An 11,696-nucleotide genomic window follows, 5' to 3' on the forward strand; every position below is an offset into this window, starting at 1 on the left:
ATACCAAGCCCTTGAGTTCCATTCAGATACATGAGAACTCTTTCTACCATGCGCCAGTGATGCTCTCTTGGAGCTTGCATATGCTGACTCACTTGGTTCACAGCAAAACAGATGTCTGGCCTGGTGATGGTTAGATAGATCAGCTTCCCCACAAGCTTCCTGTATAGCTTTGGATCATGAAATACCTTACTATCTTCTAGCTCCCCCTCACGTGGAGCTTTATACCCATCCTCCATGGGCATCTTGGCTGTCTTTCCTCCATACGCACCAGCCTCCTTCAACAGATCCAAGATATACTTCCTTTGTGAGATGAACAACCCTTCTTCTGATCTGCACAGCTCAATTCCAAGGAAGTACTTCATTTCTCCCAAGTCTTTGATGTCAAACACAGATTTCAGAAACTCCTTGGTCTCCTTGATTCCCACCTTATCACTGCCTGTGATAACTATGTCATCCACATATACAAGAAGCACAACAATGCCTGCAGGTGTAGTAAGAGTGAAGAGAGTGTGATCAAGCTCTGATTTCCTGAAGCCTCTTCCATTTAGAGTTGTACTCAGCTTGTGATACCAGGCCCTTGGTGATTGCTTTAACCCATAGATGGCCTTCTTCAATCTCAGCACATTCCCTGGTTTCACCATCCCTTCTAGGCCCGGAGGTGGTAGCATGTAAACTTCATCTTCTAACTCTCCTTGGAGAAATGCATTCTTAACATCCATTTGCCAAAGATCCCACCCAAGGTTAGTAGCCACTGATAGGACTATTCGAATGGTGTGAAGCTTTGCAACTGGAGCAAATGTGTCAATGTAGTCTTCTCCATAAGTCTGAGTGAACCCTCTTGCTACCAGTCTAGTCTTCTTCCTCTCAATCGACCCATCAGCCTTGTACTTGACTGTAAAGATCCATCTACTAGACACAGCCTTCTTCCCTTTTGGTAGTTCACTCTCATACCATGTGTCATTCTTTATCATAGCTCCTGCCTCAGCTCCTACTGATTCCTTCCATTCCTTATCTTCCATTGCCTCTTCATAGCTTCTTGGAATGTGATTCTCATCTAAGTTTACCATAAATGCACAATGTGCTTCTGGATATTGAGCAAAGGAACACACGGCCTGAGTAGGATGCTTCACAGCTTGGGCATTGTAGTACACTCTCGTGTTTACCCAACTGGAAGGATCCTTTCTCAGCCTTGTACTCCTTCTCAACACTGGCCCTTCTTGCGCCATCTCTTGTTCTTCTTCTACTTGTGGAGTCACTGCTTCAGTCTGTTCTTCAGCTTCAGCTCTAGCCTCTCCTTGTCTCTGATCTTCTTCATTCAGTTCTCCCCTTGCTGATCCTTCTCCACTTTGGACAGGAGAATCAGTTCCTCTGTTTCCTAGCTCACCGGCCTCTTCTAAGCCTTGGTCCTCTAGTTCAGATACTGATTCACTTCCCCCCTCATGTGCAAAGTGGGATGGTTCTTCTGCTGCAGTTGGAGTAGGTTCTGGACGCCTACTCTGATCCTGGGACACTCCAATTCCGAGCCCCTCTAGGATGTTTCTCAAGCAAGCAGCTCTTTCTGATGGCTGGGAGAGATCCTCCAAGTCTTCCCATGTCTGCTCATCATAGTATCCTTTGTCTTCCATGAATCTGACATCCCTTGACACTAGGACTCTCCTAGCTGTAGGATCATAGCATTTGTATCCCTTCTGTGAAGTGGAATACCCAATCATCATAGCCTTGGTGCTCTTTGCTTCTAGTTTGTTTCTCTGCTCGCCTGGTACAAGAACATAACACACGCATCCAAAGGTCCTCAGGTGATCCAAGACTGGCCTGCTCTTGTTGAGTACCTCAAATGGAGATTGATCTGCCAAGATCCTGGTTGGTATCCTGTTGATCAGATAGCACGCAGTCATCACAGCATCACTCCAATACCTCTTGGGAACCCCTTTGTGGAACATCATGGACCGGGACACCTCCATGAGATGTCTGTTCTTCCTTTCCGCAACTCCATTCTGCTGTGGAGTGTATGGGCAGCTAGTCTGGTGAAGAATCCCATGTTGAGCAAGGTGATCACGAAATGCATGCCCAGTATACTCCCCACCATTATCAGACCTGAAAATCTTAATCTTGGCATGATATTGGTTAGTCACATAGGCTTGAAAATTTTTAAATGCATCAAGGACCCTATCTTTAGTTTTAATCAATGTTAACCAGGTGTATTTGGATTTTTCATCAATGAATGTGACATAATACTTGTAATCATCCCTAGATAAGCAAGGTGCCGTCCAAACATCAGAGTGAATTAAATCAAAGCAGTTTGCATAAAGAGTAGATGATTTCTGAAAAACAGTCTTACAATGTTTGCCCAAAATACATGCCTCACAATCATTATTTTTAAACATGACACCTGGTAACATAATGCTTAAAGCCCTAACATGTGGATGTCCTAGCCTAGCATGCCACAGAGCATCAGTACTTAAGGAAGAAACAGAACTAAACGAGAAACAAGAACTAGAAATAGGTGCAAGGTCTTCAATCATGTAAAGATCCCCCTTGGTTGCTCCTTGCCCAATCAACTTACTGCTCTTAATATCCTGAAACTTAACATCATTAGGACTGAAAATAACATTGCATTGAAGATCAGTAGTGCATTTCTTAACTGATAAAAGATTAGAGGTGAACTCAGGCATGTAAAAAGCTTTTGAATCCTTATTAAACAAGTTCAGTTTACCAATGCCTCTAATGGGAATTCTATCTCCATTTGCAATCATAACATGTCCAAGGGCAGGTTCTATGTCTTTTATCAGATTGTTATCACTAATCATGTGATGAGATGCACCAGAATCAATTATCAATGGTTTATGCAAGCTCCTACCAGTATTGATTCTAGATGTTTCATTTTCAGCTTTCAGGCTCTTAACTACTCCTAACAATCTATCAGTTATGCTAGTATGAGCAGTGGCAGTACATGAGGTTTTAAAAATGTCTAACAGCTTATCAGAGATACTAGGTAATGTATGAGCAGAGTATGAGTATCCAAGAGTGTTGCCTAGCACTTTACCAGACTCCTTGAGGGCTCGGATGAATGCCTCAAAGTCAGCCTTGGTGATCACCTCCTGAGAAGTTAGAGCTCTGCCTTCACTTTCACCCGCCTTGACATTTGGACTAGCCCCTGATGAGCCGGCACCACTTGCTTCAGCAGAAAGGTGAGCCTTAGCTTCTCTATCCTTGTTGAACTTGCTCGGCCTGAGGTGTGGATGTAGGATCCAGCACTGACTCTTCTTATGCCCCTGCCGCTTGCAATGCTCACAGCTTCCTTCATACTTCTCATACTTCCTTCCATCTCCACGGTACGCTGCCTTGTTTGCTTGCGCCTCTTCTGCTTTATGAGCCGTGGACATTCCCTTCTTGCCTCCAAACAACCCAAGAGAGCCTTCCTCCTTCTGAAGTTGTGCGCATACCTCCTCCATGGATGGGAGAGTAGGTGATCTCAGGATATGCTTGATCACATCCTGGTAGCTTTCATCTAGAGTCATCAATAGCCCAAACACCTGATCTTGCTCTCTCCTTTCAATGAGCGATTCTTCATCAGTTGTGTTGGGTCTAAGACTCTCAAGTTCGGACCACAAAGCTCCAAACTTCCCCATGTGCTTGGTGAGATCTTCTCCATCTTGCCTCAAGACGCTGATGGTTTGCTTTAGATCAAACACCCGACTTATGTTGGACTTGTTTCCATACCTCTTATGGAGCATGTCCCAAAGGCGCTTAGGAGTCTCAAAGTGCACGTAAGCTTCGAGTATGGGGAGCTCCAGAGAGGCATGGAGCACAGACAGCACCATCAAATCCTCTTGGACCCATCTCTTTGCTTCAGCTACCGCAAGAGTCTTCCCGTCGCCTTCTTCTTCATCTTCTTTGGCCACTGGCTCCGGACCATCATCTGTGATGTGGTTCCACAGCCCTAGCCTTCCAATGGTAGTCCTCACTAACTGGGACCACATCAAGTAGTTCGAGCCTCCCTTCAGTGCAACCGGAACCGTCACCAGTTTGCTAAAGTTGGTCGTCTCCATTTCCTCTTCTTTATCACACAAGAACAAACTCGCAAATGTAAAGAAAGGAACAAGGATCTCTCAATACCAAAGCCAACCTGGCTCTGATACCATGAGATTTTAGAGAGTAGAATAGGTATTGAGAGATTAAGAGAGATTTGGTAAGAGATTAAGAGAAGATTAGAAGCGATTGTGAATGAAATGGAGAGATTAAGTATGATCCATGATGAACAAGAGAGAGACTAGAGAGAGAGAGACACAATCCGCATAATTTTATTAATGAGAGAGTGTTTACAATATATAGGAGTGTGATACTAGGGTTTAAGAAGAGACTAAGCATGTGAGGTCAAAGCTAAGGGAGCCTTTAATTTGAACCGGACCAATGAGCCTCTCCACACGCGTGGTCACTATGCTAAAAGTGAACCTTATCCTTCCAGCCTGTGCCAGCCTGTTGAGACGCTCTTCCTCTATCCATAAACGGTCATATGTCTTCTTTGGTCAAGGCAAAACATGATCAGACCGTGAACTTCTTCTCGCGGTAACATTTCTTTACCGCATGGTCGATACCGTCTGTACGGCCGTACGGCCATGGTACGGACCTGTACGGACCGGTACGGACGGTTCTCCCTAAGGCCAATCCTTCTCCTCTTCTCCACATCACAACCTCTTCAACCCTGAACAACTCTCCTCATATTCCTCAGCTCATCTCAACATTGGTGTGGATCAAGGGGATCTTGAAGCATCTAGAGATTGAGCAGAGTACTCCTATGACTATGCATTGTGATAATCAAGCAGCTATCCACATTGCCTCCAACTCAGTGTTTCATGAGAGAACAAAGCACATAGAAGTGGATTGTCATAAGGTGAGGCAGATGATTATCTTAGGAGTGATTCTGCCATGTTATACAAGGAGTGAAGATCAGCTTGCAGATGTGTTTACCAAGGCAGCGAGATTGAAGACAATGGAGTCCATACTATCCAGGCTTGGACTCATTGATCTTACTCCCAGGAGCTGAGCCCCTTAACCATGGAGTCTCCACTCTTTTTCCCTCATCAAAGTTTTATCCCAATGGGTTTTCTTTGGTGAGGTTTTTAATGAGGGAGGTCTTCATGGTTTCCAAGCTTGACTTGTTTCACATGGTCAAGCTTGAGGGGGAGTGTTGAGATGAGGTGATGAGGAGTGGATACATTGATAGAGGAAGAGTATTGGGGTGGTCAGTAAGTTTGGGATTTACCACAGTAACTTTAAAGTTACTGTGGTAACTAAGTGAAAGGAAGAGAAGTTACCAGGATGGGTTAAATTGGAGTCTAACTGATGTTAATCCTTTCTTATCCTAAGAAGGACGTGGGAAGAGGATAAGGAAGGATAAGGGGTTACTTTGACAGCCTGTATGATGCTGGAAAGGAGAGGATGCTTTTTACTAGTGCAAGCATGTGAGAAAGCACAGCCAAGTGATTCAAAAGGAGTTCCAGCCTGTCCATTGACTCCACATGCTTATACATTTCGAAAACCCTTGTTGCTCTCTCTATTAATACTTGTAAACCTCATCAGATATTAATTAATGGAGTTTTGAGTCTCTCTCTCTCTAGAATCTCTCTATTCTCTCTAAATTCTACTCTAATCTTCTCTGATTATTATTAAACACACTCTAAAACACAAAAGTGTTTACAAGGGGTGCTACATCACAAGTGATCTCATCCTGGTACTTTCCCACTGATAGCAAGACCTTCACTTGTTTGGTGATCTTTAATCCACCCTCATCATTGATCCATTGCAAGAGATATGGTTTAGGATGTTTAAACACTTGAAGACCCAACTTCTCCACCAACTCAGCACTTGCTACATTAGTACAGCTGCCTCCATCAATGATCAGGCTACAAACCTTTTCTTGAACCAAACATCTGGTGTGGAACAAGTTTTCCCTTTGCTCATCTTCTTTGGCTTTAGGTTGAGCATTGAGAAGTCTCCTGGTGACTAGTAGCTCTCCACGGACAGGGTACTCCACGCCTTCCTCATCTGACTCTTGGCCGGCGTCCTCCTCTTCAGATATCACCTCCCCGTTGGCTAAGATAGTCATCACCTTCTTGTTGGTGCACTCATTAGCATAGTGACCAAATCCATGACACTTGAAACACTTAATGTTCCTGGTCTTAGTAGATGTGGCTACTCCTTTACCCTTGTCATCTCTCTTGGTCTCTACTGAAGAAGAACCACCCTTGGACTTATCCCCTGGCTTATCTTCCCTGGAGTAGGCCGGTTTTGAAGTAGGAGTGTATGAAGACCGGGTAGAGCTCTTCCTCTTGTTCTGCTGCTTAATCAAAATAGCTTTATGTAGCAGTTCATCCATGTCCTCATATTCTTGTAGCTCCAACCTATCTTGTATATCTCTGTTAAGACCTCCTTGGAATCTTGCCATAGTAGCTTCTACACCTTCTAAATCAGCTTTTAACATGAGTGTTTCCATCTCCTGGTGATAGTCCTCTACACTCTTAGACCCTTGAGAAAGCCTTCTCAACTTCTGGTGTAGATCTCTTCCATAGTGATTAGGAACAAATCTCTTCTTCATCACAGTTTTCATCTCAAACCAGGAAGCTACTTGAGGCTCTCCATTGCGTCTCCTGGTAGTAGCAATCTGATCCCACCAGCTAATAGCATATCCACAGAATTCAGTAGCTGCTAGTCTCACTTTTCTCTCCTCGGTGAGCTGCTGGCAATTGAAAACCAGTTCAATCTTCTTCTCCCACTCTAAGTAAGCATCAGGATCATTCTTCCCATGGAATGGAGGGATTCTAAGCTTGAGATTGCCTAGGTTATCAGTAGCTGGTCGCCTACGGTTGTAGTTTCTACCATGCTGACTAGCCTGAGATCCATCATCACTTTCATCAGTTGAATCTTCTTGATAATGTTCTCCATAAACCCCACGACCCCCAATCTCAACTCGTGGCCCTCTTATAGGTCCAATGCGTGCTCTCTGAGCTCCAGCAGCAACCGCATCCCTCTCTTGCCCTGCATTAACACCAGGTAAGTTTTCATTAGCTTGTTGTGCAAGGTTGTAAGTATTTTGCATTCTTCTGGTTATCTCAGCCATCATAGCCTCAAATTGAACTTGGTTGAGGTTGATTTGCTGGACAGCCGGTTCTCCTGAACCCTCTGGTTGCTTTCCATCTCGTCTCTCTTCACTCATTGTTCCTGAAATAGTTAGAGAAAACACAAAGCCAAGAACAAAAGTATCTCTCTCTCACTCAAGTTTTTAAATCGCCAAGTCTCAGCTCTTCCCACAAGTTCAGTTGAAAAACAAAGTTCTACACTTAAGATCTAGAACTAAACCCCAATGAATCAGAAAGGAAGTATTAAGAGATTTAGGCACCAGCTGACTTTACCACCCTGAGCTGGATTTCTCTTCAGCTAGCTGGATTACTCTTCAGCTTTTTTTTTTTTTTTTTTTTGATTTGGATCAGAGATCTCTTTTCTTTTCTTTTTTTTTTTTTTTTTGATTTGCAGGGTTGGCTCAGCTGGCTTACAACAGATAGAAAGATAAGAGAAGTGTTTGATGGAATGAATGATCTGAGTAGTCAAAAATCGCAGACCCTAACCTTCAAGTGGCTCTGATACCACTTGGTGCAGCCTGGGTATGGCTTCTGCTCCTGGATCACTTGAAGGGGAACAGATAGGGGTGTTCTAAGAGGCTACTAGCTCTCCTTTGAACTGTGGCCGTCTCCCTGAGTCTGTGGATTGGCGACAGAGATGGTTTGCTACTCAAAGACACAAGATCACCTTGTATTGTCTAAGATGGGATTCACAGGAATTCCTTCCTTTAAGTGAGATCAATGTTCTTGAGCTGAACAGAGAAAACTAGAGACAAGACAACAAAGTTGACTGAATAATTCTTAGATAGAAAGTTGAGTAAACAAAGCTGCCTCCCCCCCATGTTCTTAAAGAAATCGACAAACAGAAACCCTAGAAGTAAACCAAGATGGTTTAATTCTAATTCTAATCCTAATCCAATTGAAATTGGTTTATTTTAAAATCCTAATTGTCTTTGGTTTAAATTAAATGAAAGCCCAATAACCAAAGCCCTTACAAAGTAATTAAATTAAACCAACAGGCTGGTTTATCTTGATCTCCTTGTCTTGATCCAAGACCCACAATTTTGGCTATCTCCTGGAGCCTCTCCTCTTGGCTCTCAGCCTTGATCTGGTTCTGGTCCACTCCACAAGCTGGCTAGCTCATTTAGTTCTTCTCTGCTCAAGTCTGGTTCTTCTCTGCTCAAGTCTGGTTCTTCTCTTCTCAAGTCTGGGTCTTCCTCGTCAGACTCACTCAGCTCCCCAATGTCTCTTCTCATGGCTACACCCCTATAGCTGCTCGAGAATTAAGAAACAAGTTGAAGCTAGAAGCTCCAAGGCAATGTTTGTTGGATACTCATCAAGTCAGAAAGGAATAAGTGCTATGATCCTAACACAAGGAGAGTGTTAGTATCTAGAGAAGTGAAGTTTGTGGAAGAAAAAGGATATTATGAGGAGCAGATTCAAGAAGATTTGAAAGATCTCATTCAGATAGAGCTGCAACCTTGAGGATAATACTAGAAGGACTTGGTATCAATATGGATCAAGGACAGCAAGAAGTAAGAGGCACTACACCATACCGAATCATCAGACGTCCAATCTTGAACATGAGGGGGGGAATGGAACAGAAACTCAAACTCAAAGTCATGAAGAGAGTTCTGGTTCTCATGATCAAGCTGTGGAGTCAAATGATCAACAAGAAGGAGCTGAAGCAAGTCAGCTAAGGGATGAAGGAGCTGAAGCAAGTCAGCCAAGAGAAGAAGCAAGAGAAGAAAGTACACGAGAAGATGTACAAGACATGGAGTTACCGGCACAAGAAGGGCCAGTGTTGAGAAGAAGTACAAGGCTGAGAAAGGATCCTTCCAGTTGGGTAAACACGAGAGTGTACTACAATGCTCAAGCTGTGAAGCATCCTACTCAGGCCGTGTGTTCTTTCTCTCAATATCCAGAAGCACATTGTGCATTCATGGTAAACTTAGATGAGAATCACATTCCAAGAAGCTATGAAGAGGCAATGGAGGATAAGGAATGGAAGGAATCAGTAGGAGCTGAGGCAGGAGCTATGATAAAGAATGATACATGGTTTGAAAGTGAACTACCAAAAGGGAAGAAGGCAGTATCTAGTAGATGGATCTTCACAATCAAATACAAGGCTGATGGACAGATTGAGAGGAAGAAGACTAGATTAGTAGCAAGAGGGTTCACTCAAACATATGGAGAGGATTACATTGAGACATTTGCACCAGTAGCCAAGTTACATACCATTAGAATTGTACTAAGCTTGGCGGTTAACCTTGGATGGGGATTGTGGCAAATGGATATGAAGAATGCATTCTTACAAGGAGAACTTGAGGATGAAGTCTACATGTATCCTCCACCAGGTCTTGAACATCTAGTGAAGAGAGGGAATGTACTGAGGCTAAAGAAGGCTATCTATGGGTTGAAGCAATCACCAAGAGCATGGTACAACAAGTTGAGCACAACTCTAAACGGCCAAGGTTTTAAGAAGTCAGAACTGGACCATACTCTCTTTACCCTCACTACTCCCTCAGGTATGGTTGCTCTCCTTGTGTATGTGGATGATATCATTATCACAGGAAGTGATAAGGAAGGTATCAAAGCAACCAAGGAGTTTCTAAAGTCTATGTTTGAAATAAAAGACTTGGGAGAAATGAAATACTTTCTTGGAATTGAGATTTGTAGATCCAAGGAAGGTTTGTTCATGTCCCAAAGGAAGTATACACTTGATCTTTTGAAAGGTGCAGGTGCTTATGGAGGCAAGACAGCAAAGATGCCAATGGAGGATGGCTACAAAGTACCAAGAGAGGGGGAGATTGAAGACAGCAAGCCATTTCATGATCCTAAACTCTATAGAAAACTTGTTGGCAAATTGATTTATCTAACCATCACAAGACCTGATATATGCTTTGCTGTGAATCAGGTGAGTCATCACATGCAGCTTCCCAAGGAACATCACTGGCGTATGGTGGAGAGGCTGCTGATGTATCTAAATGGCTCGCCGGATCAAGGTGTATGGATGGGGTGCAATGGAAGCACAAAAGTGGTGGGCTATTGTGATGCTGATTGGGCAGGTGATAGAGCTGACAGAAGATCAACAACCGGCTATTGCACATTCATTGGAGGCAACTTGGTGACTTGGAAGAGTAAGAAACAGAAGGTGGTGTCATGCTCTAGTGCAGAAGCTGAGTATAGAGCTATGCTGAAGCTTACAGACGAGCTAGTTTGGATCAAGGGCATCTTGAAGCATTTGGAGATAGCACAAACCACTCCAATGACAATGCATTGTGACAACCAAGCCGCCATTCACATAGCCTCCAACTCGGTGTTCCATGAGAGAGGACAAAGCACATTGAGGTTGATTGCCACAAGGTGAGGCAGATGATTGTCCTAGGAGTCATCTTGCCATGTTATACTAGGAGTGAAGATCAGTTGGCTGATGTATTCACCAAGGCTGCGAGGCAAAAGACAATGGAGTCCATTCATATCAGATTGGGCCTCATTGATCTTGGGAAGAGAAGCAGCTGATCCCCTTAGTCATGAGGTCTTTACTCTTTTTCCCTCATCAAGGTTTTGTCCCAATGGGTTTTCCTTGGTGAGGTTTTTAATGAGGAAGATCTCATGGCTGTCCAAGCTTAAGCTTTCACAAAGCTAAGCTTGAGGGGGAGTGTTGAGATGAGATGAGGAATAAGAGAGAAGAAATGATGGGTTGAGATAACTGAAGGGGAGGAAGCTTAGGAATGAATGAGAGTGTTGGCTCTACCTAGGCCGTACAGGCCGTACGGCCGTACCATCCGTACATGGAGGATCGGCCAAACATCGACCATAAACTTACCCGAGTAACACGTTTAGGAAGAAGGAGTTACTCAAGTCTATTACCATCTGATCTATCCGTTGGAAAGGATAAGGGAAGAGCCTTGGACAGGCTGGCACAGCTGGAAAAGGGAAAGGAGCTTTTGGGACAGCTAAGAGATGCCAAAAGCGTGTGAGACACTTCATTGGATAGATTTGAATTAGGCTGTTGACTCCACATGCTTTCTCTTCTCTCTAGTTACGAAAACCATACTTGTTCCTTCATATAAATATGTAACCTCACTCATGAATAAGATTAAGCAAGTTTTGAGACTCTCTCTTAGTCTTTAAATCTCAATGGTTCCATATTAGACTCCTAATCTCATTTCTTACTCTAATCTTCACTAAATCGTTTCTAGTCTTTCCTAAACACTCAGATTACTCTAAACATTACTAAAAATCATAGGAAAGACTTAGACTGATCATGTGAAGGGTTTGGAGGAGTTAGAGAGAAGATGGCCATAGGTGCAAAGCTAGGGCGAGTGGTACGGCCATGGTACGGCCTTGTACGGTCTAGGGTGAATCATGAAGGTGTTTGGGGACAGTCAAGAAGGAGATAAGGCATTGTGTGTTGAGATGAGCTGAGTATATGGAGATGAAGAGATAAGGAGTTGAAGAGAAGAGGAGATGAAGTACTTAGGGAAGTTTGGGAGAGTATGGTACGGCAGGCCGTACAAGGCCGTACAAGGCCGTACAAGGCCGTACCATCCAAACCTCAACCAAAACTTACCATAC

General features: G+C 43.6%; 1 protein-coding gene across 1 annotated transcript; it reads right to left on the reverse strand.

The window, feature by feature from the left end:
- Positions 1 to 5,677: 5,677 nt before the first annotated feature.
- Positions 5,678 to 7,213, reverse strand: LOC125596825. Its single transcript, XM_048771840.1, has one exon. It carries the CDS (start codon positions 7,211 to 7,213, stop codon positions 5,678 to 5,680), a length of 1,536 nt encoding a protein of 511 aa, XP_048627797.1.
- Between the last annotated feature and the right edge of the window lie 4,483 nt (positions 7,214 to 11,696).

Source organism: Brassica napus, unplaced genomic scaffold, assembly GCF_020379485.1.
Source record: "Brassica napus cultivar Da-Ae unplaced genomic scaffold, Da-Ae ScsIHWf_1299;HRSCAF=1855, whole genome shotgun sequence".
Classification (NCBI taxonomy): Eukaryota; Viridiplantae; Streptophyta; class Magnoliopsida; order Brassicales; family Brassicaceae; genus Brassica; species Brassica napus.

Coding starts and splice junctions, on each gene's coding strand:
- LOC125596825 (XM_048771840.1), bottom strand. CDS start 7,213: ATGAGTGAAGAGAGACGAGATGGAAAGCAACCAGAGGGTTCAGGAGAA.